Below are 24,575 nucleotides of genomic sequence, written 5' to 3'. Positions count from 1 at the left end.
TGAAACATGAGCGCTCTCTTTAAGTGTTCGCACGAGCCTGCCAACTGATGAGAGATAAAAGTCAGTCAAAAAAGTTATTGTGGTAATTCTGACGTTGGTCTCATAACCATGTTCCTCGTACAACCACCAAACACATCCATAGGCGTGTATCAGACGAGGAGGTGCGGCCAAAAACGCCAGGAAAACACTGAGGGAGAAAAAAAAAAGTTCCTCCCTCCCGAAAACAAAACTTTTTACGAGAGTATGGGCTTTAGGCAAACTGTAAAATGGGACTCCAGGAGTAACTTGCTGGTCTTCGGGAATCGGGAGAAATAACGCGATTGGGAATCGTCTCGGGATTTCTACACGGGGGGTTAACCTTGTGTTTGGGGGGGGGGGCATGTACGACAGTCGAGTCTGAAAGTAAAATGTACTGGAAAGGTGAACAAATGCTTGTGTGTAGCAAAGCAGAAGATAAAGGAAATGCCCTGAATTCAGTCTCAAGCGAGACGGTAAGTGGAAACGTTTCTTCCGCCCGCATGACTTGGGCTGCTCTTGAATGCCTAAGACCGATCTTGGGGTTCTTTATTGTTTTGTGATTTCATATGCCTCTGAAAACTTGCTTCTTTTCGGGAAAACCTCGTTTTTCGAGCCTTAATGTTACTGTTCTCTGTAGACTCCCCATAGGTGTTTACACCTCATATATTTACACGTCTATGCTGTATTGGATTAATCGTTTATAAAGAGGGTAGGGTGGGTATTTTGCGGGCTGCTGGTTAAAATAACTCTTTCCTGTGAGGCACGCAGAGTCGGTTTCTGAGACACTGCTGCTATAAACGTGTTGCCACTGAGGATTCTGTGCCTTTAAAAAAAGGGTCCGTATTTCGATTTAACGAGTACGTGCACACAATTATCAGCCACAAACACCGAAAACTGTTTTCCATTTGGAAAAGATCAGTTTGAATCACCTGCAGCTGTAATTGTTGCCTGTTAAAACGAGGGAGACGGCTTTTCAGTTTAAATTCCCAATATTTCCTTCAAATTAGCAATGGAAGACGCACCCTGTTAAATCTGGAGTAATTAGTCCTCGAGAAGCTTATTAAAACCCTTCACCTTTGGGTTACCCTTTTCAAAGACGTTTGGGGCAAACGCTGCTCTTTTAATTGCTGTTATTAAAAAATCAATTCCCTTTTCCAACTGACTCCAAACTGGTTTTGATTGACACCAGAAATTGATACTTTGGGGAGTAAACCTTTGTGTTAACCAGTTCTGAGTCCCGAATGCAGATCTTAACAGAATAATACACGGAGGATAAGCATTAACTTCGAGTGGCTTCTGTTTTTGTAAGCAAGGGGTAGAATATTTACTTACTACATGACATCTTAATCGTCGCTGAGGTTGTCATGGTGAAAAGGCAAGTGGATGTTATTTATGGGCTGTTACGCAGAGGTTAAAAGGCTGCTCGAATGCTTAAGGTTTGTGTTCGTAGTTCTCCTGGGTGAAGCGCTGTAAAAACTGTTTTCGTCTTTCCCCACTTTTTTTTTTTTTAGTTTCTCGTCATGTCTGAAGATTGCGAAGGGGCAGCCACCGGGTCTTTCGGTCGATGTAGGAAACCCAGGACGGAAACTGAACTGGTAAAAGTTTTTGTGCCATCGTCAGACGCGTTAAATGCACAACGTTTCTAATGGCTAAGGACTATAACTTCACCTGCGATTTGCTGCTTTTTCCACCTGCGCTCAATGGCTAAATCGGCAATTTAAAGCTGTCGTTTTCAGCCTCTCTCTTTATTCTCCATAAAAATATTACTATGAAACAGGCTTTTTTCCCCCAGTTATTTGCGACGTCTCATGAAAATGGAAGTTTTTTTTTGTGACAAACGTGTTTAGAGTCTAAATGTTCGGACTGAAACCTAGAATGTATTTTGTGCTTAATGAATTGATTGTTTAATGAATGCTCTCTCGCTGTGTCACTCAGAGCACGCCCGAGGAGATCTTTGAGGACGATTCCTGTTCCCAGTCCTCCTCGCTGTCGCCCTCGTCCTCGCCGCAGGCGATGACTTCGGCCTCTCTTTTGGGAAAAAGCATTTGCACCAGCTGCGGTCTGGAGATAGTTGATAAATACCTGCTTAAGGTAAGACAATGGAGCGCATTTGTACTTGACGCGCGCCTTCGCGTTACTCGAGCTTTTGAAAGTTTCGTACACCTGGCCGGGCGCATTAGCGACTGGAAACGTCGAAAGCGAAGATATGGATTTTATTTCTTAAAGAAAAAAAAACAGGCGCTTGTGCGAAAATTGAACACGGTGATTCTTTCTTCGATATTTATTGGTTTAAAATGACTTACTATCCATTGCGCTTAGAAACTATGGACGATAAATGCGTGCTCTGAATTCAAAATAACCCTTTGCTGCTCGAGTTTTGTTGCTTAATCTTAAAACCTAAAAGCAATGCTTTCAAATGGGGTTCGCGGTGTTGTCGAAAACTATTTTGCACATAATCCCGCAGGTATTAAAGTAACTGTTGATCGGTGCTTTCAATGATTCAGGAATATCCTAACATAAATGGCTTTACTTACGCCAAAGGGGTATATATATATATGTTTCGTGGGTTTCCACAAACTAGTATTAACTCGTTTTTAAGTGTGCTGTTCGTGAAACGCGTTCAAGTGAATTGTGAATGCTAGTGTGGCGAGAAGGATGAAAAAGGCGTGTAAAAATCCACGCGAGACGCGCTGTTAAGTCCCTTTGTTTTCCTCCAATATTTAGGTAAATGACTTGTGCTGGCACGCGAGGTGTTTGTCTTGCAGCGTGTGCAGAACGTCGCTTGGCAGACACACCAGCTGCTACATCAAAGAGAAAGAAGTATTCTGCAAACTGGATTATTTCAGGTAGACAAGACAGTAGCTGCGTTTCTAGGTATTTAAAGTCTTCACAGTTTTCCGCATTTACCTAAACGATAATCACTATCTTGACTGCTCTTGACTAGTTACTGTACATCACATTCTGACCTCTGTTCGCGGTGTTTCGGTTTTTTTCGCATAACCGATTCTGTTTTAGTCAAGGTTTTGTTTCATGGGGAGATTACCTGCAGTGACAATGACCAATATAATAGTTCTTAGAACATTCTTAATTCAGCCTTGGTTGACCTTTATCATAAAACTAAGACGGGAGCAAATGTGGGTCAATAGTTTTGTCATGTGCGGTCATAAATTCTCCAAATTGCCGAGCTTAAATACCATGCAGTACACCATTAAAAATTGCATGTACAATAAATTCAAATTTGGGTAATTGCTGAGCACAGACCATCTATGCCAGAGTCTAACATCAAACAGCTGTAATAAAATAGCCATATTGTAAACCAAAGGGAAACTGTTTAATATTTACTCTGGCTTGTCTCCAACTTTAGAGCTGGAACAATTCTCTTTAGAGCTTCCCTAGTTCGGCTTTCCAAAATAATGATGGAGAATAAGCCTACGATGACTAATAACAAAAGTAGTATGCCTAATTCGAGATGTACATGGTATTTTCTTACCACATTTTTCTAGGAAGCAATGCTTTTTTTTATTGTAACCTTACCTAGGTCAGTGTAGTGGGTAAGTCTCTGGGCTCATGCCTGGGAGGTGGCGGGTTCAAGTCTCTGCTGTAGAACGCCTTGCTCATGGAACGACAGTGGGACTTGTGGATACAGGGGGGACCAGCACTGCTGGGGGGTGGTCACCCCTGGATGCAGCACTGGGGAGTTGGTCTCTCAATGCTGCCGAGACCAGAGTGAGCTGGTGTGGCTCGGGTATGGACTTGAACAACTGAGGGCAGCTGTTGTGTGGGCATTAGGCATGCCAGTGTTGGTTTTAATCGCAGTCTTTCTGCCCCGGGCAGGCGATATGGGACCCGTTGTGCCCGCTGCGGTAGAAACATACACTCGACAGACTGGGTCCGCCGAGCAAAGGGGAATGTGTATCACCTGGCGTGCTTCGCCTGCTTCTCCTGCAAGAGACAGCTGTCCACTGGGGAGGAGTTTGCTTTGGTGGAAGAGAAAGTTCTCTGCAGGACACATTACGACTGCATGTTGGATAATCTCAAGCGCGCAGTAGAAAATGGTAAGAGGACTCAAGTGAGTAAATAAACCAGAGTGAGAAGATCTTTTTAAATAGCTGCAAGGAGGTAAAATCTAGTTTTTGTACTTTTTTTTGAAGACTTATCCATTTTAAGAACTAACGCAGGGGGATCTGTTCAGTGTTTGAAAGTGTTTTGCTCTTGGCACGTCCAAAAGCAGTCCTCGCTGACTGTTTGTAACTGCAGGAAGTGGTGTGAATGTAGAAGGAGCGATGCCGACGGAACAGGAAGTCAACCAACCCAAACCGGCCAAGAGAGCTCGGACCAGCTTCACAGCGGACCAGCTTCAGGTAAACCCAGCCGACTTCTCTGTCCCAGAGGTTAAAAAAAAACAACCCCGAAACGAACCTTTTCTATTTGCGTGTAAATGGATATTCTTGTGGTGGTGAAGTTTGTCAGATAATCTCGGTGCTTGCTGGTAGTTACTAATCCATCGTTAAATCTCCAGATGTTCTTTGTAGAACACCTTCATGATGGTGGGAATAATTTTTTTTTTTAAAGATTTTTGATCTAGATGTGAGAAACTGACTTTAGTCCTGAACAATGAATTCTCCAATAATATTCAAAAGATGGGCTGTCCTGTTATCCTGTGGTCTCATGGATTGCGGTCCTAAGAGTGCTACTGTTTGTAGACCATCGTCGTACCAGCCACTTGCTTGCTCAAGGTTTCCTCTGCTTAAAGCCTCTGTCAATGTGTGTGTTGGTATAGGTGATGCAAGCCCAGTTTGCTCAGGACAACAACCCGGATGCACAAACTCTTCAGAAGTTAGCAGAAAGAACAGGCCTCAGTAGGCGAGTAATACAGGTAGGACTGTCCTTGCTGTCCGCCATGAGACCATGGTCGAGAAAGTGACTGGTCTTTGGCCTCTGAAAACGATGACATTCACTTGTACTTGCTTCCGTGTTGACACGAGGGGAGGGGGTTGTTGGCGTGTAATGAATAAACGGCACCAGTTTTCAAAGTGCTTAAATATTAAACTTTATTTTATATAGCACCTTTAAAAGGTGGCTTCTCAAAGCACTTTACAGGATGACAAATGAAAAAGACACAAGATGTGCACAATGAGAGGAGACGGGCAGAGGTACTGGAGGTAGGAGCCAAGGGGGTAAATAACCAGTTAAGTAAATAAAATTGTTTGGGACAAACATTGAACTAGTGTAGCCTCATGAATGGATCCAAGACTGCTTACTTTGCTTTTGGAAGTCAAATATGAACTAAATTCACACTGGTTGCATTTAAAGAAGTCCTTTTTTTGTGCTGGAAGAATGCATATCTGTCCACATTCCCACTAGCTGGGAATAAAAAAGACGAAGGGTTAATTACTGTGGCCAATTTATCATACCACGGCTCCTTCAAAACCTTCTGATTCCACAAACGTGCACATTCTTGCATTGTGAAACGTCTTGTGAAAAATGATACTCCAAGGTGACAAACTTGTCTATACTTAAAAGTTGGACCATTCAACAAAGGATCGCGTTTGCACCAACTATTATTCTTGTAAAACCGGACTTACTCAGTGCAACAATTTCGACATTAATAAACTAATGTTCTGCTCCAAGGTGATGTAAGCTATGATTATCCTAAAATCCAGGTTAAAATTTTACCATTTAAAAATGCATATGAAGTTGAGCTGGATATCATCTTTGATTGTTAGAGCTTTGCATTTTCAGCTGGGGCCTCATCTGAGCTTCCTTAAGCTGTAAGTCTCTTCCAACTGCATTTGTTCAGTTTTTTAGAATCTATCTGTGCTTGTGCTCTAAATTCAGGCAGTAAAAAGTAGTGCTTGAGATTGGAAATGATTGCATGTCTTTTTGGAATTGACCTTTAGATTTAGAACTTTTTTTTCCACTGTAGTCTAATTTGTCATCTGCCCATTTACTGAAAAGTCAGTTTCATAGAATAAGACAACTATGCTTGTAGGTAGGTTCCTGCATGATGTGCTAGTCATTTGTTTACTTTCCTTTTTGTTATTGTATAGTGATGCATCAATTGCAAAATACTTTTTTAATAAAGCTAAAGTACAATAATGCTCATCTTTTTTTGGAATTGGGGGGGAAAAATGAAAGTGGTAAAATGCATTTCCACAAATTAAAAAAAATAGGAACGAGCTGATGAAATTTCTTCATGGGTTTGTCTCTTGGACAATAACAGCTTTGAAGTGCCGTTTCTTTCTCTCAAGTGGTCACGTTTTCACCACGCAAGTTCGCGGTGCACAATACCTCTTTCCCAAAAAACCGCTCACAAAGGCCTTTTGTTTTTGTATCGGCTTTGTAGCGGATGCTTTCGCTGTTCTCGAACGAGTCTTTTGATATCTTCTCCGTGCGGCTGGGTTGGGGGCGGCGTCGTGTTGCCACGATTATCCTGTTTTTTTTTATTTTTAATCTGGACTTGTTTGCTTTCTAGGTTTGGTTCCAGAACTGTAGAGCTCGTCACAAGAAGCATGTGAGCCCTAACCATTCTTCCACAGCCCCAGTGTCTGCAATGCAGCCCTCCCGCCTCTCTCCTCCGATGATGGAGGAACTGCAGTACTCGGCCTATGTCCCTCCAGATGGCCCTATGCTGACTGCTTTGCACTCCTATATGGATGGTGAGTAGAACAGGTTGTGCGGATCGTGGTTTCCTATACCAGTCTGGCAGTAAGAGCAGGGCAAGAGGTGCCCTTGGGGATCAGCATGGCACTTTTGTATATGCTTTGCGGCCACACAATATTTGAGCTAACCTCTTTGAGGTGTGCGTGTGTCCGTGTGCGTGTGTCCGTGTGCGTGTGTGTCCGTGTGTGCGTGTGTCCGTGTGTGTCCGTGCCCTTCTGCTAGAACACAACAAGCACATTTATTTTAAGGAGGAACACTGATGTCATCCATGTGAAATGGGTGTTCTGAAAAGCTGTGGTTGAAAAGCAATGTGGGACCCAGTACTTCGGCTGCCTGGGCCCACAATAGGATCTGAGCCGAGAAGATGACTTTTACAGGCCCGTGCACCCCCTTCTTGTAAGTGAAAAGGAACTGGTGGGTTATTTTAACAAACGGAAGCTGGATTTTTTTTTTTTGGGGGGGGGGGGTTAAATGTGGAGTGCTTCATTTGTGCATGGTGGTGGTTATTTTCCTCTGCGCTGACATACAGATGGTGAGGCTAGTCTGTGGATTCCCAGGGTGCCTGGGAGTGAGGCAGCCAGTGGGGTTGTTTCTGCAGTGCAGCTGAGGTGCTTTGGGTCTTCGTGCAAACTGAGTGACTGATGGACTCGCCCTGGTTCTGTCTTCACAGCTCATTCTCCGTCATCCCTGGTCTTTCCGCCCTTACTGCCTCATTCCATGGCACAGCTGCCTATTAGCCATGCCTGATCCAGTTACTCTGCAGGAGAAGCCCTGCTCCGTATTCAGGTCGGAACCATGTGGAAATGCATGATGGATCCTTACTGTTTAGAAAGCTGTATGTTACACAAACATATGCAAATGCCTTCCATTGTTAGTCGAGTGCCACGAGAACTCCCGAGAGGGCCGCTGGCACCAACAGTCTCGATTTCTTGTCGTAAAACTGGTATCTGTAAAACTTTTTAATATATATGGTTGAATAATTCATGTTCTATTATTTATTTCCTGTATGTGACTGAGCACTTTGTTTTAAAATAAATCTAAAAGATTCATTGTGGAAACTGTCTGGATCTGTGTTTGCATGGAGTTTTTCGGTCTCTTTTGAGCTGTGCATGTGGTGCCTTTTAGCCCAGGACTGGGAGATGATTTGAATTCCTTTAATGGTTGTTAATTTTGGGCTTTTGGAAAATGGATTCTTTTGAAATGGGAAGAACAATTTTCTTGCAGCAGTTCTCTACCTTATACCTTGAAAATCAGAAAAGATGAGGTCTATCTAGCATGCTTGTTGAACCAGAGTTTTTTTTTTTACCTGTTTGTCCTGTGGAGACCTCTTTGTTTTTAAATGTTTATTTATTACTTTTTAGTATTTTAATGGAATAATTCATTGCTTTCTCTCAGAACTAGTGAGAGGTACAACATATGTAAGTGATGAACTTTTGAAACCACAAGGAAGTCTCAATGCTAAAATGGACTACTCCACATAAATTGTACTTTTGGTTGAAAAACTTTTCTGGGGATGTACAGTATTTTGGGTCAGATTTGTGTTTCTCTTGAAAACTAATCCCTGAAGGGGCCAAGGTCTTGGGTATTGTCCAGTCTCTTGTAAGTGGGGGGTGCGTGTACTGTCCAGACTGCAATAGTCAGGACAGACCTGGACAGCGGTAATGGTTTAAACTCTGATAATGTATTTCCCCACCTTTGAGGTGCAGGACAGTAAAGCTTTTAAGTATCGGAAACCTTTCTGCTAGTGTATTGAAGAAAGTTGTACTTGTGACTACTTGCCGAATGTGGTTAACCAAAAGTTATTTTTCCTCTGGGAGGCTTGATGTACAGTATAATCCATCTATCCTTTCATTTAGATCTTGCCTTGGTAAAAACTTCAGAGCTCATATGATGGACAGAATGAGTAAATAAGAAACCTTGGCCAACGAGAACGTTAAAAATAGTTTTTCAGACTTTTCACTGGCCAATTACATGGTCAAGACCAGGTACTCGAGTATCAATGCACCAGTTTGGGATGTGTGAGCAACGTTCTTCAAGCAGTTAAGAGAAACGTCTATTTACAGTTGCATTTGAACCATCAGTTGGTTATCTCCCCCCCCCCCTGCTCTGTAGTTTTTAGAATTTCACATTTCAACAATGTTAAGATGTTACATGTAACATCTACTCAAACCTTTATACCAATACAAACATTTCTCTCTATAAATGGCAAGTGCAAGTCTGTGCATGTCACTGTTGCTGAAGGTTATACTGTAGCGCTGGTGCAGCCCTGTGGAATCGGTTTTTGTCTTGGATCTACAGCCCATTAATTTCTCTGCAACCACAAGCAGCACTCAGCAGTATGTACATGCACCACTCATTATGATTTCCACAATGGAAATTCAGTATACTGTATTTCAGAAATACTTTTTAGAAAGCTGACTTTCTAAAGGCTTCTGCAAACTATTGTTCAAAACCTGCAGTTGGCAAATAAGTGAAAGCACAGAAGTCCTCAATGTGATGCCTCAAATATTTCTCATGTCTGCCTAAACAATTAGTTATTCTTTGCAAATACATTACCATTCTTTGGTATGATGCTCTGTAATGTTTATAGAGAGGATTAATGGTAGAATCCCATTAATAGCACATTCCTTAAGTTGTTGTTACACTTGCCTCAACGGTATAGTATGGTTTAACAAAGCAGTCACTGCAGACAATTGCTACTGGGTTGCAATTTAATTTCATGTCACCCATGTAATGTTATTCAGGTTAAGGTGCGTTTTAAAAGCCTGGGTGAAAACTTCAGCTTTAAAATTGACCAACTTTAGATGTTCCAGGATTGTACCAAGACCTGTAAGCAGTTACTAGCTCAACCAGTCTTAAGCAGCTCTTTGCTAAGGATTTTAAATTCTGTAACGGGCTCAACATACAGCAGTATGCGTAACTAAATCTCTTCCCAATCATTTATTCATTGAGGTTAAAGCTATGCTTTGGAATAGTGGGCTTCTTTCTGTGCGGTGGAGCGGTAGTTCAAGCGCTCCGGTGATCAATTGAGCTTACAGCTCCACCTAGTGGACATTTAAAATATGAAAGAACCGATATACTTCAAGGGAAAGAATGTGTAATTGATTAGTGAATGTTTGTTCAGATAATTCTATCACTCGTATAAATGTGCATTTTATTCACTTTAAGTCCTCACCAAAGTGGCTTAATGATTTGTCAAGGTGTATGAAACATTAACTGTCAGTGTTCTTGGCTGTCCCTTATCGTATCCTTCCCAGTGTTATAAACTTGAAATTGTATCCCAGAGACAAATGGCTCCTGTTGGATGGCTTGTATGCTAGTTGTGTATAAATAGAGGTTAGTAATAGAGTTTCTCAAATACAGGTCTTGGTGTCAAGAGGGTAGTATACATAAAAGTCCAAGCTTTTTTTTTGCAGAAACATACTATGTAGAAAACAAATATACTGTGAATTTTCAACCACAATAGCAGCAGCTATTGGGTACGTGACGCCACCCTAAAACATTATAAATACCAGTGATGGTGCATGGATAGAATAAGTTCCCTTTGATATGATTGCATAGTTTTGTAGATTCCATAAACTGGAGTGTGAAATTACCGGCAGGTGTGTGTAATTTGTCCCAGGAATTACAAGTGCCATACAATATATATATAATCTTCCTCGTAAGGCAGGAAGTCTTGTGTTTTAGTAGAAACCTTTTCCAGGACATGATATTTTAAGGACTGCTGAGCTTTCTTCTTTTATTGAATTTGTTCAGGATCTTCTTTAAAGAGCTGTTCATGTGAAAGGGCCTGGCTGGAGACCCATCGTTTCTCTCCAGGTCTTCCACTGGGGAATAGGAAGGCAAGGAGATTACAGCAGGAACGAGGAAGAAACCACCTGTCTTGCCATTATGCCTCCTGGGAAAAGTCCCAGATTTGGAATAGGCCGATCTACGAAAATATACAGCTGAAGTGTTTGCCTGGTCAAGTTTTGTTAGTGGCCCTACTCACTTGATCCTGTATCATGTTAAATTTGTGTCTGGTAGGAGACGAGGCCATTTTTGTTCACCTTTCATGGATGTTTCAACATTTATAATAAAGTCGGTGTGAGAGAAGGGGGGACACCTATATGTATAGATGCATGTTTGTGTGCAAAAGACTACAGCGGGCATAGGACGGAACACCTTCTCGAGTTCAATATAGTCTGGGAAAGACCCCAGCCTTGCCCAGACAGGTGGATCCTGAACCTGGACATGTGATGGACATGGGAGCAATGACTGACCCCATGCCCCTGAGAATGGAGAAACTGGAAGAAGGCCTTGCCTGGGTTTGAAGATGGCCACGTTCACTTATAACCTTATAATCGACAGCATCCTCAATTAGGATCTGACTGAATCCTACAGTTTTCTCTCTAGGTGTCCCAGTGAGCTATCTGGAATACAACGGTGTACCATCTCAAGTGCCAAGGCTGCTGGAGAACGCTGGAGTCATGAGGGTCCTGAACTGCAGCACCAGTTTTAAAGTGGTGGAATTTATTTTAAAAAAATTGTTCACATTTTCACTCCATTTTTACAAAAGAAATTTCACCCTATTACAAAGACGTTAAATACCCCCCCCCCCAAAAAAAAAACTTACAAAAAAACAAGTATATAATAGTGTTATAAAAATGTAGCACTTTTGTATGTACCACTCTAGTACAAAATTACCAAAAATGGCTTTGACATCCTTTTATAAACTGTATTCAAAAAGGTGTTCAGCGTTAGATCCAAAAAATGTCTTACCTAGGCACATTAACTAGAAAATGCAGTTTGTCTATTAGTCAATTCCTGAAACACAGCAGGCTCTATTCAGATCTTATTCTTTGCACTGGCTTAAACATTTATGTCTCAACTAAAGACCATAGGTAATCTGCCAGCTGGCACTAACATTTTAGGTGAAATAAGGGTTTTTGTCAAAAATAATGTATCTGTAAACCTGAATGTACAGTATTCCTAGCTAATATAGTAATATAATAAAAGGAAATATGCAACCAAAATTTAGCTTTACACTAGTTGTATACAGGTGATAACACGGTCAACTACAAATGACAAAACATCCCTTGCAAAAAATAACTTTTTGAAAGCCCTTAATGCTAAACAAAGTACAGGTCTATATTACAATGAATTGCTTAACTTCTAAAATATAAGATACAGCAGCTAACTGATTTTTTTTCTTCCTTACTGGAACTCGGTACAGTATTTGGATATTTGGATTTCAATACTGCTTTGCTAAGACCGCTTGGTGTCTTATCTGATGCCACAAGCTCCAGCCTCTTCAAACTACACTAAACTAGGCTGTGCCATTGCAACACGGTCTCCCCCGCCTCTACCTCTTGATTGAACACAGATTTGTTCATTTGCATTTGTGTATTAAATTCCATGGGGTCCTTACCCACAATTCCCAACTTTGTCCCACAATTAAGAATACTAATCAGATCTCCCTCGTTCTATTCCTCCCAACCCTAGTATCTTGCTGGCTTTCAATCAGCTGGACTTGCACTTGCTTAATTGAACCCTAAATCGGATTGATTAGATCTCTTAAACCATGCTGCTCCTGAAGAAAAAGGTGCCGTTTTCAAGCCATTTATGATTTCTTAGCGGTACAGTAACAGTCGCAGAACTGAAAACAATTCATAAAAGCGTCATTAGTAAATCAATTCAATTGGGAGTTCAATTAAATCAAGGGCTCAGCTGAAACAAAAACCTGCAGACGGCGAGAAACACCCAGATTTGGTAATTGCTGCTATTAAGGCAAGGCGTATATCCCAGCAGCAAGCAGTGTGGAGTGTAGTCTGTCGATGACAGTGTAGTACATGAAAAGGCAAAAGTATCAGCACCCCAGAAAGATAAGACATGAATAGAGCCATAGATTTCTCCACGCGGAGCTGTCCATTTACAACCGGCTCCTGCTAGTTCATATTAACATTAAATTCAGCCAATGAACAGCACAGCCAAGTCTCAGCCACAAGTTACTTAAAGCATGCTAAGATCACAAATACTGTAAGTAAAGCTATTTCAGGTGAAGCCTTGCAAGAGAAGCTGTTAGCCTGTAGCCTTTTTAGGGCTTTGCTCGTTTTTCCCCAGGATTCTGTGCAAGCCGGGAGACATGAAGTAAGGCTTAGATGGCGTTCCGTCATTTCTCTCAAGGTCTTCACCTAACGCGGGATCCCCCACAGAGAAACCAGCGCATTCCCGGCCACCGGAAGAGAGAAGAGGGAAACGAGAGGGACAGGAGTTAGGCGATCCCAAAGCCCAGGACTGACAGGAGGATCAGGCTCAATCAGGGTTGACACCAGCACGGCGACGTGTGAGAGCCTGACCCTGGGGTTCCTCCCAGCCAAAGCAGGGTGGATAACGGGGATCTCGGACTCACTCTCGGGGTGCTCTAGTCTTATCTGATCTTTGTCCGTGTGAGCTCTCCGTTATTCACAGTAGTTGCTGTACAGTCATTTCACTGCCCGCACAGCGGTTTTACTGGTGACCAGACTCTGAGGTGTGTTGGAGGAAACCACCTGGAAAGAATGTGTGGACTAAATAACTGTAAAAGACCTGAAGAAAACTCCTACATGGCTATTACACTTATACAGTTTAACTGGGAACAAAATCCTAGGGTTTTTGGGGAAAAAAGGATTAGAATACACTAGGCCACCCATGAATGGAGTCTGAGACCCCTAATTTAAAGGACACACCACCAGCACAGGAGAGTGACTTTCTGTCGTTAGATTGCTCTGAACTAGAAGCCATTAAGATTTAAGACTTGAACAAACAGCAGGGACAGCCACTCCGAGCAAAGATGTTAAACACCACATTTTTTCCACAGCCATATCAAGAATAGCTTCTAACGTGATAAAATCCATTCATTTATCATCTTAAAAGCTGAACAACAGTACAATAGTTACCCAGACAAATAAGTAAATAATTCTGGGCGAAGGATGTCAAATATGAAGCTAAACATCTGGGGGGAGAACAGTCATTCTGGTTATTGTCCAAGTGACGAGAAGCATTTTGCTGCTTCTTGAAAACAGAGCTGCACATAGCGCACGACAATGATAACTCAATAAAATAACTAATGATCTGTACTCACAGAAACACAGGAAGAGGGTGTCCACACACATTGCATAGACGCTGAAAAAGCCATGTGCAATCAGATAGGAGCCAAATATCACTGTCTGCACAGGGGCAAAAAGAAACACACATCAACCTGTAGCGCCCGATTGGTTTGAAGGGAATATTTTTTCAATTGTCAGTCTCCATGCACAAGATCCACTACATTAAAAGAACCTTTCTTCTAAATCTCAGATCTTTACCTAAAGCTAAAGGCTAAGGCCACTTTTTTTTGCGTTTTTTTGGCCTCAGGGTTTCTGAACACTGGATGTTTGTGGAGCAGCAGCACAAAATCTTTGGATAAGCAGATAAAAACACTTGCAGGCAGGGTATATCAGGGTGGTTCAGTCCTGATCGTGTATGGCCAGTATGCTCAGAGGTTTTCATTCCAGATGAGACGTAAAAAACCTAAATCAGCCTGTTACTGCCTTATTTGGACCAAGTGAACATCAGGTTGCTTTAAAGAAAACTAGAAAACCAGAAGACACACATACACCAATCTTCCCAAACACAAACAGGACGCCCCTACTTTGTTTTAAACACAAAATTGTATATTTCATCTTGATAAGAAGATCTTCTAAGTCTGATCTCCCTGAACTCTGATCACAAGGACCAAACAGGCTCCCTCTGGCTCCTGTTCCCATGTGGACCTCAAAGCAGAGCAGATGGCAGGGATGGACTGAAGTGGACCATGAATTGCTTTGTCTGGAGTTTGGCGTTTCCTCCTCGGAAATCAGCCCGAAACCCCACTGCCATTATGAATGAGCCATCGAGTGCTTTACTCACCAGCAGTGGCACCCAGTAATAGTTCAGCGATGGCACTTCTCCTTCAAATATAGGTATTTTATGTGTGAAGAAAAAGAAGGCAAGTACACCTACAAAACAAAAGTTTTTACATCTTAACAGTGTGAGTCTATCATAAGCCTTTTGGAAAAGCATAGGAGAGCACTTTCTGTTTCAGGAACATCAGGAACATAAAATGTATACAGAGAGGCACAACAAATGCTATTGTTTCCTGTACTCATTGTTGTATTTTAATGCCTCTTAGCATAAACTCAAGTCACTGTAGTTGAATTAGCTTCATACTGCCATTCATAGATATTCACCAATGACCACTGCTGATATTTTTCAAAAATATCTAGTTAGATAAGAATGCAATGCAATATAAGGACCCAACCTCAATATTTAATCTGTGATTTTACTCAAGGTCTACTCAATTGTGTCTTCAGAAAACACTTGTATAGGAAACTTGTATAGGACAAAAAACTCACCAACACTTCCTGCAATTAGAACTTTCCCCAGGAAGAGCAAAAAGTCTGTGACTTCATCTAATACTGCAACTCTGTTGAGAAGAGAAAGCAGGGATAGATCACACACACTGAGTTAAATGTCCACTCACACAGGGGTCCACAGACGGGCTTGGCCAGATCTGAGGCATCAGCGCAGCGCAGTGCTCAGGTCCGAGTGACTCCTGACAGGAAGACAGTGGCTCCTAATCCTAGGTGAGACAGCTCTCGCGCCCTTGAGAAAAGTCTTCACTCATATTGCTCCTGTAGCACTCTCTCGGAAACACGTTTGTGCGCAATGCACTTCTCTGGTTGAATAAACGAGAAAAAGATCTTACCTGACGACATTCCTCATCAACAAAAAGAAAGCCTCTTTGGCTGATGTGCAGAAATTTTTGCCGTATACCGCAATCTGAAATGAAAAACCACAAACCTGACTCATAAATTCCATGTTGGAAATGAAAAAATTTAAATAATGAAACATTTTGGCAGAAGTCTTTTCCTTTTGCTTTTCAGTGTGAACTTAATCTCTGTGGGTTCCTATTTAACTTGCTGGCACTGTTCTCTTCAGATATTTACACATGAACATCCAACTGTACCTTGTCAGAAAGCACTTTATTCCCAGTAAAGCCTGCAGCACCTGTGAGCCTTTTCCTTGTACAAAACACCAGTCAATGTAGGACACACACATGCAGGGACAAATCTCAGACATAAACAAATATATGCGAGTACAAATAGCTCCAGGGACTTTGTATTTTTTTATTTTTATTACTATGCTTGTGTAGAGACTTATGAAACAGAGCCTAAAGGATTAGCACATAAACTCTCTTTTCAGAGGTGAAACACTGTCCTCAATATGAGCTTCAGAAAAAACAAAGTCAGATTGAGCAGAAATGCTTCCATTTACCTCCTGTATTATATACTGGAAGTAACAATTTGATTATTTCATTTTCTGCCTGTATGGGAGAGAAAGTTGCTACTACTGAAAAAACAAGGACTGTGGAGAATTCTACTTTTTTAATAGAATCACCCGTGATCCATGTGTGATAACTAGAACTTTTTAATTAGTTAAATTATTCTTTCCCTCAATTTGAGGAAAGGCAGGTGAGGCTCCTTGGGAAGAACAGACAAAGAAGAAGTCTAATACTCCACTGTTTGTCCGAGCCCTGCTCCGTACAAGGCCTCCAGACACCTTGAACTTTATCTCCCCCCTACGGTTTGAAACAAGCCTTTCCCTCTTCGCCGAAGAAAATCTAAAATGCTAATGACAGCCCCCATGTGAGCCTTAAATGTGACATTAATGACTCTTCCCACTCACCATTATGTATGCGTTCCTGTTCATGAATTTAATGAAATGCTCCAAACACCAGAAGCAGCATTTTAGACAGCACAGGAGGAATCTGGCAAAGCTGTTCTGTGCACCTGAAAAATATCCACAATTTATTGAGTCAGGGTGATATTGCAGAATGATCGCTTGATTATTGATCTCACTTCGAAGGACACAGGAGCTGAACTCCTAAGTATTTATTCCCGAAAAAACAACGAATATTAACAAAGTTCACTATTGTTAATAAAGCCTTTGTTCTGTGCTTGTGCTGGAATTAGTTAGCATTTGTATTTGATCATGGAAAAGAACCTTTTTTTAAAAGAAAGCACACTTTTAACTTCTGACTTGATCGTTTTGCTAGTATCTTCTCGCTCGGTCATCTGTTTTTCTTCGTATCCTGTACATGTGGAATGAGTAAGCCAGAGCAAGGCAGACCTTTGATCTTGTGATCCAGGTACTCCAGAACGATTCGGATCAGCTGGACAATGGCCAGAATCAGGGAGCCAAACGCCAGAGAGCCTGTGTGATATCTGGGACAAACACAAGCACAAAAGTGTTGAACCGCTACTGGCTACTCAAAGCACTTTGGAGAGGAAGTAAACACAGCTTTTACTTTAACACAATCTTTCTCAGCCTCTTCAGCACACCTCCCGTCTCCCCACTCACATCACTCTCCAGAGCACATTATTATTACTATTATAAATAAACCTTATTTCAGCATCGAGTCCGAGTGGGCCTGAAGCACATAAACACTTTATACTGGCAGGACGTGATGACACAGACACACAGACCTATTATTCTGCTGCAATCAGAAATTCTCAGTTTTTGTTTTTCATGTCAGTCAAACCTGAAGAACATAACTTGCCCCCTCCAAACTTTTCACCTGTACAAGCCTTAGAACGAGTTTTCTGTCGTATGTTTATCTACCAAAGGGGAAACAACAGTTTGGTTCACCAATTTGGTTACTCCACAACTTTATGTAGCAAGTATAAACAAGATTTTACCCATTTTTTTATTTTTCCGCTATGTGGCCTTTTTCAAAATTACACAGCACACCTGTAAGTGTCTGAAGGCGCCCAGCTCTCTTGTGGTGCTTACCAGCTGAGAAATGCAGCCTTAACACTTGCCAGCTCTAGCAGAAACACAAAGGGTAATCTTGCCACGGGCATTTTCATTCAGCATTTTTCTGGAAAAGCAGAGTCCGATTAAAAAAAAAACAGGGATCGATCGCTTATTATTTTTTGTCGATGATCCTCAAAGCCCACAGCTCGGACAAAGAACAGGTCACCACATGGACACAAGAGGGCACTCAAGAGCTTGCACTCTAGTCTGGATACCCCCCAGCGTTTTACCTGGGGGCTGTTTCTCACTGGTTTCACCTGCAGCCTAACTACCTGCATTACCCTTCAGTCTGTATCTCACAAACCTCTGCTGCAGCTGGGGCTGACATACTGTACAAAGGAAACTGGGAATGGTCTCACAGCAGAACACTGAAAAGTGTATGAGTGAAATAGAGATAGATGGCTGGGACAAAATAAATCTGAATAACAATAAAACCTTGTATTTATTTATCGCTTTTCATCCTAAAGGAGCTCTCAAAGCTCTTCACATACAGGTATCCACAAACATATCCTATGGATATATCATCTGTCACTGAAGTGCTTCCCCCACCTGGGTAACTTGTGGCAGTCATTCTGCACCAGCTGCCCCACTATACTCCCGATCAGGTGGAGATGTGAGAAACTGCTTCAAAAGTTGAATTAAGGGGGAACTTTAGGGCAGCTGTATTGTTCAAATACAAAGTGCAATTTACCCAGGATTCCAGGATTAACATCGCTGCATGTGGGACCTTAAAAGACCAAACAGCGAGGATCTCAGTTTCAAGCTTCATCCAAAGTATAGCAGCTCCTGCAGCACAGTGTGACCAGCGACCATACTGGGACATTTGGAAATTATGGTCCGGAGGTAAGAGCGCCACCTACTGGTCCAACACCACCACCCACAGCAACAACACTGTTTACTTCTGGAGGTCTCCCATCCCAGATCAGACCAGGCTCAGCCTTGGTTATCGTGCTTGGATGGTTGGTGGGAAGAAACGCACACACCCGAATAAAGCTGTAGGCGTTGGTTTAAAAGACAAAATAAGGAAGGCAGTGTTGGGGAAACAGTACTCTGTGAGGAACTGGTAGGTGATCTAGAAACAGGTTTCTGGTGTGTCTCATACGCCAGCAAACAAATGCAGGTGTGCTGTGCTTTGCATCAGACACGCGGGGACTCTGGCTGGCTGTACAGTAAAGCCTGGGCGCTATGGCTGGCAGGGATGGGGCAGGCGGTACCTTATTGCTCTGCCGAAGGAGGAGAAGAGTGGGCAGGCCGGGATGTCGGCTGGCTTCCTCAGGGCCCAGTAGTAGGAGGCGAAGGCGCCCGCGAGGGTGCACTGGCCCAGGGCGATGACGAAGTTCACCAGCCACAGGAACACCAGCAGGTTGCACAGCTGCAGGACCAGGATGTACTTGTGGTAGAGGCTCTCGCCGCCGTAGAAGGCAAAGGTGCACTGTGAGCCCGGGCACACCTTGGTGACGTTCGTTTTATTGAAGATCTGGAACGCAAGCACACGCACACACACACGCATGTGTATGGTTAGGGCCCGTGCCAACTGCTGCAGTCGAAAGACGGGGAGCAGAGCAAGGACTTCCTGTGGAAAAGACCCTGTCAGGCACAGTAATACCGGGAGATGTGTGCCCGCAGGAGGAATCTACGAATCGAGACGAGGACTTAGACTGAATGTGAAAATCTCTCGGAAAACTTACATTTTTTACGAGAAATATTAGGCATCATACATGTCCTTTAAGCTCAGGTTTGTCTCCCTATTAAGAGCAGCTGGATCACAGGACATCACCCACATGAATGATGCCGTCTGTTCCTCCTCCTTATCTAAAACTGTAATTGACAAGACTGCATGGGCGGCACTCTCACTCGTGGCTCCAGTGACAGGGGACCAACGAGAGCATTTTGCTGTTCCTGGTAAGAGCAGCCAGAGGCCAGTGGCCCCCAGTCCTGGTCCTGTTGACCCACAACACCTGCTGCTTTTCATTCCCTCCCACCTTCTGTAGATCATTGACGCCTGACTTGATCTAGGAAGTTGATTCAATTGAATATTTGCATTTTGTATCTAGTAACAAGTTTGGGACTTTATTTCACTTACAGAACACAACTAAGCTCCAACATGTTTAAGAGCTGGGAACAACAGTTCAAATTATTATAATAATTATTATTATTATAGTCGTTACGGGCTTGATTGAGTAACAGAGGGCTCGTCGAGAAATAAAGCCAACAGGCATGTGGGTCACCAGGACCAGAATTGCTATAGAGGTTTACATTGGATAGGCTCCATATCCTGTAGTGTGACAGCAGCAAAACCTTAGGAAAGAGGTGAAAAACTTACTTCCGGGTTACAGGTGAGGTTCGCATACATGCAGTTGGGTTGTGCGGGCATCACTTTGTAGACCGGCTCACCTGAGGAGGCCAGGAAGCTTCCAGCAGTGCAGGTCAAGGTGAGATACCGCAGTACAGAGATGCAACACTTAAACCTGAAACAGCACCTGACATGCACAGAGCTGATCATCTTATAATGGAAACAAAGATAAAACAATCCTAAATGTCTTAGTTATACTTTATATGTGTCTGGCCTATCAAAGTTTATCAAACAGCGCCATCTACCGGTGACACTCTTGCACTCATCGTATTTAAGTCCCCAGTTTATGCAACATTTGCACTCTGTTTCCATTCTCTTTCTCTTGTTCAGAAAACCCGCCAATAACTTTCTATCAATTATAGAGTGCCTGTTCATGCTGATCACCATCTCAGACTTGCTCACTCACTTCTTGGGTTGTTATATTAAGGCACAGTAGAATCAGAGGAGAGCTGAAAAAATGAATAGCACTTATAGCTTACAGTCAGTCAACAAAAGGAACATAATGCCATGTGTCTCTGGCTAGAAGAGGATACACAGCTGTAACAGCCCAGTAGGAGATGCAGACAGCGATGAGGAATAAGGTGATGATGGGATAGAAGAGAGTCGACATGATGTATCCGATGGCCCTGGAAGGTAACGGAGAAGCACTGAGTTAGCGGCCTTCCCCACACTGTGATGAACCACTGTGAACCGCCAGCGATATACTGTATTTTACTGGATCACAGACTTCCATTACTTGAGTAAGCAAATGTCACCTAGCCAGAGTTCACTTCTAGCCCAGGGTCAAATAAGATACAATTTTCAAATGCAAAAGATCCTCCTATCACAATAGGGACACTGGGCTTTGTGAATCGTTCTTTATTCAAAAGGCAGTACCCATGCTCCTATGCAAAATGCATGTGACATGCAGGCGCATAAGAAATGTTCCATTTGCCTGATTCAGTTTTTATGAGGTTAATCTTGTCATCTAAAAGTGGAGAAAAGAACTTACTTGCTTCCTTCTCTGAGCAAAGCAATTGCAATGCGGACTCTGTTCCTCAAGAATATTAGCACCAAAATTATTATCACTTCGACGATGCAGAGAAATACCACTACAAAAGAAAGAGAGAATATTAAGTCATGGTGAAGGGCACTTCATATCACAAAAAAAATCATGAATAAGGCTAAAGTTCTCAGAGTGAGCAGTCTCCCAGAATTCAGGTGTGCTCTACAATATTCAGATTCTGTGTAAGGGATTATTTTCAGTGCAGGTTTATTTAGTGGAGAGACACAGCTGGCTTAGTGCTTCAAAGACAGCAGGATGATTTTTTAAAAGCCTCGTATCTGAGATACAGGGATGTCATATCCCTGTGCGGTGTGGGTGGACAGTTCATTATAGTGCACTGTACCAGTAACATGAACAATCCTGCCACAATCTGTCCTTGTGACTCTACCTATCCCACTAGAGTTTACTGCTTTTTAGGTAGACAGGTTTCTGGGTTCTTTGATATTGGTCTTGGCCACACGACTGGGATAATTATGGGGTTGTTCAGAACCTTTGTGAGACTCGTCACTTCAGCAGATGTTGTCACAGCGATTAAGAGATTTACCACTTGCTTATTTGACTAAAGCAGATTCATTAACTTTTTGACAGGGGCTCCTGAAATTGACAAGCCCTCAGAAACTAACAGCTTATTAGACAAAAATAATTTGCTGGCTTGGGATGGCAGGGATTAAAACTGCTCCATTGCGAGGCTCGGTCTTGTCAGTGCTGCGGCACTCTGGGAAATGGAGATCAAGAGCTTTGCTTTCGGCAGCTGAAGCCATTGTCTGGCCTTCCTATCACTCTGTTTGGACCTCAGCTTTTGGGCACAGTGGAAAGAAAGGAATACAGGATTCCTGTGGCCTGCTCAGACCGTCTCAACAAAACAGACACAACGCAGAGGAGAAACATAAACAGGAAACAGAGCCGTCTTTGTGGAGAGAAGCAGTTGGAAAGATATGAATGAACAGAAATTCCCAGAAATCTAAACATGGAAACAAAAGTTCTTTATTTTTACCGTATGCCCGCGCAATTTGGAATCGCAGGATTCAAAACTAACGGGAGAGTTAGAGCTGACAGGAAGAGTTCCGTGTTACTGATGTCACTGTAAGCCTGCAGAGACCCACAGTCTCCCTGAAAGCTCAGAAGACCCTGGCTGATTAATGCCCACTCTGCACCAGTGGCACTGTCTTCCTGGGGGAATCCCCAACACACTTGTCTGCTAACACGACCCAGCCTCAAACTACTGGTGTCTGGAGCGCAGGGCTCAAACCTGCACTCAGAGGGAGCTGGAGTTTACTTACTTAGTACCACTAAGTTGTCCAACCACTATGATCAAAAGCTTTTGTATCTTTGAGTTTTTGTTACCACTTTGTATGACAAGAGAGATAGTGTGTCTTGGTCAAAACCCCACTGAGTTCCTTGAACACTAAAAACCCAAGAAGTTTATCATTAGACAGTAATGAGACAATACTAGTCTGATTAAGAACCAAGGGATCTCTCTCCTGTACACACTATTCAAATAATATTCAAAGATGAAATGCAGGTCAGCAGATACTGCCCTATTCCTAACAATATTGAAAACATGTGACATTTTTGCTTATGTTAAATGTTTTTATGTGCAATTCTGCCCGTTTTCTTTAGTTTAGTAATGAACATACGCCCTTAGGCTCCATGCACGGATGTATGTCTCCAGCACACTCACTGAAAATGAGCCAGGACTGGGTGAGTTTCAGGTAGACGGTGAAGTCTGTCTGGAAGCCGATGTCAGAGATGGTAACGTCGGCGCCAGGCTTCCCTCTCAGGGTGTTGTACTCCCAGAAGCAGTGCCAAATTCCTGCATGCAATGACACGCCATTCAGACCGACCCATGATGAGACAAGCAGCACTCATGTACAGTAAAGTCATGGCATAATGATCACGACGCCTACAGAAAAACAGCCACAGTTGCACATGAGAACAACATTAGATGTAAGGACTATATGGGTTTTTAACCAGGGGTTTTCCTGACTATATATACACTGGATTACTGGTTATTGGCATTATAGCTTATCCCTTAATTTGCATATACAACACATCTACTGTACTTTACTGTAACGGACTAAGGTGCCAGGAACTCTAAAGAAAAGGCACTGATCCTGTTCTCATCCCCCCTTACTAAACTAACACCAGGTCCAGCAAGGCTGAGGAGGGAGACACCAATGAGCAACTTGTTTCCACATTCAGTTTTTCCCCCAGTCATTAGTTGTGCAATGCTTTGAGATGCCTTGACAAAAGGTGGTTTACAAGCTACAGATTTCTTTTTCAGAAGTTTCGAATTTGGCAGAATCTTATTTAGAAGGGGGGGCTATTTCATCTGCATGCCTTTGCCACACATCAGTTTAACAGGAACTACAGAGAACTGCAACTGATTAGCTACACGCCCCCCCCCCCCCCCGATCTAGAGTGGTTAAAACATGCGGCGGCTGTGGCACAGAGCTGTGTCAGAGAGCCAGACTGACCGTATCCGATAACTCCAATGACTCCGAAGATGATGAGCCAGAGAAGCACCCCCGCAGTGAAGCGCAGGAGCAGGATGAAGACCAGGCTCACCACCATGGCGATGAACAGGCCTCTGAGGAGACACCGCACACATGCACACAGGTTTCCTGAGTCACCTGGCCTAATCCAGATTTTAGCACCAGTGACTGTTATCATCTTGCACAGTACTGTGTATTTTGCCCAGAGTTACAGCACAACCAGTGACACGTTTGGACTTTTTGATATAAAAACGGCCTTAGCAGTCAGAACCTGAATTTAGTTCTCCATTGCACTGGAAGCCAGTGTAGTGAGACTAACACAAAAATAATGTAGTCATTTTTATTTGTTCTACATAGCACCTTATTGATTGAACAAGCTGAAAAACTGAACAGATCACGTTATGACAACCTAGCTCACACAATTCATGTTCACCGTTAAGGTTATTCATCTGTGTGTGGCATAACTTACATTAAAATCCAAAACCATGAGCTGGCGTAGTCTTCGAAAATCTTCATCCCCACTTCTCTGGCATCAAGAAGACTGTTTATCGCTCTGCAGATGATAGATACTGGAATTCAGGATGTCAGATTTAAAAGGCAATTTCAAAAGAAAAATGCTGCACATTATGCTGAGCTAAGCAGTTCATTAGAAGGCTGTTAAAATTTTTGGCTTAGGATGAAGCGCAATGAGTTCAGCCCCAATAAACTGCTTTTATTGTACACATTTGTTTAATGTATTAGTAGTATAGTGACATTAAGGAGCAGCGGCAATTTTGTCTCATAATGCTTTCTCACGGGAGCATTTTCTTATCCTTTCTAGATTTTCTTTAGTATAAATATAACAGGATTTGTCTCAGGAAGAGGGTGGGCTCATACATTTCCAAAAAAGCCCAGAAAGCTTCTATCTGATGGCTGCTCAAGAGCTCAGCCTCCCAGAATTGTTGCATGAAGAGCTGCAACAGGAACACACACCAGAGGCATCGAGAGCAATCAAACAGTGTGCTTGCTTGGTAGACCCAGAGAAAATAGTGACAGTGAGTGTGGCAGCTGCAGTGGTTCTAGAAACATCTTCTGAAAACACTAAGGCATTGCTAATTCACCCCACACACCTGTTATTTTGTTCACTTTTCAGCCATATTGCTCT

At 42.7% G+C, this 24,575-nt stretch overlaps 2 protein-coding genes across 6 annotated transcripts in view; one reads left to right on the top strand and one right to left on the bottom strand.

Moving 5' to 3' along the window:
* Positions 1-266: 266 nt before the first annotated feature.
* LOC148823346 (LIM/homeobox protein Lhx8-like) lies at positions 267-7,742 on the top strand. Its single transcript, XM_088928047.1, has 9 exons — positions 267-491; positions 1,530-1,613; positions 1,954-2,109; positions 2,743-2,864; positions 3,853-4,073; positions 4,276-4,379; positions 4,799-4,894; positions 6,494-6,677; positions 7,352-7,742. Exons 1-9 carry the CDS (start codon positions 408-410, stop codon positions 7,426-7,428), a joined length of 1,128 nt encoding a protein of 375 aa, XP_088784173.1. The 5' UTR covers positions 267-407; the 3' UTR covers positions 7,429-7,742.
* A 2,507-nt stretch (positions 7,743-10,249) lies between these two features.
* The window catches only part of slc44a5b (solute carrier family 44 member 5b), a 101,953-nt gene continuing 87,627 nt past the window's right edge, over positions 10,250-24,575 (bottom strand). For 4 of the 5 annotated variants that reach the window (XM_088928044.1, XM_088928045.1, XM_088928042.1 and 1 more), the window contains 14 exons: positions 23,901-23,984; positions 23,414-23,526; positions 22,618-22,749; positions 20,883-20,982; positions 20,425-20,517; positions 19,862-19,949; positions 18,753-19,015; positions 16,852-16,946; positions 16,408-16,511; positions 15,428-15,501; positions 15,075-15,145; positions 14,590-14,678; positions 13,784-13,868; positions 11,157-12,854 (listed from right to left, as the gene is read on the bottom strand). In XM_088928044.1, the coding sequence (XP_088784170.1) occupies positions 12,742-12,854; positions 13,784-13,868; positions 14,590-14,678; positions 15,075-15,145; positions 15,428-15,501; positions 16,408-16,511; positions 16,852-16,946; positions 18,753-19,015; positions 19,862-19,949; positions 20,425-20,517; positions 20,883-20,982; positions 22,618-22,749; positions 23,414-23,526; positions 23,901-23,984 (1,504 nt within the window). In that variant the 3' untranslated portion in view covers positions 11,157-12,741. Of the gene's footprint in view, positions 10,509-11,156; positions 12,855-13,783; positions 13,869-14,589; positions 14,679-15,074; positions 15,146-15,427; positions 15,502-16,407; positions 16,512-16,851; positions 16,947-18,752; positions 19,016-19,861; positions 19,950-20,424; positions 20,518-20,882; positions 20,983-22,617; positions 22,750-23,413; positions 23,527-23,900; positions 23,985-24,575 lie in introns of those variants that run through there. The other variant, XM_088928043.1, reaches the window with a different exon arrangement.

The sequence above is a fragment of the Atractosteus spatula genome, chromosome 11 (genome assembly GCF_055471065.1).
Source record: "Atractosteus spatula isolate fAtrSpa1 chromosome 11, fAtrSpa1.hap1, whole genome shotgun sequence".
NCBI classification, from domain to species: domain Eukaryota; kingdom Metazoa; phylum Chordata; class Actinopteri; order Semionotiformes; family Lepisosteidae; genus Atractosteus; species Atractosteus spatula.
This window is presented reverse-complemented; position numbering and strand designations above follow the sequence as displayed.

Bases quoted from the DNA above. Each gene is read 5' to 3' on its own strand.
- LOC148823346 (XM_088928047.1), top strand. From the start codon at position 408: ATGTACTGGAAAGGTGAACAAATGCTTGTGTGTAGCAAAGCAGAAGAT. The intron at 1,614-1,953 runs GTAAAAGTTTTT...TGTGTCACTCAG, and splicing joins CCAGGACGGAAACTGAACTG to AGCACGCCCGAGGAGATCTT. The intron at 4,074-4,275 runs GTAAGAGGACTC...TTGTAACTGCAG, and splicing joins CAAGCGCGCAGTAGAAAATG to GAAGTGGTGTGAATGTAGAA.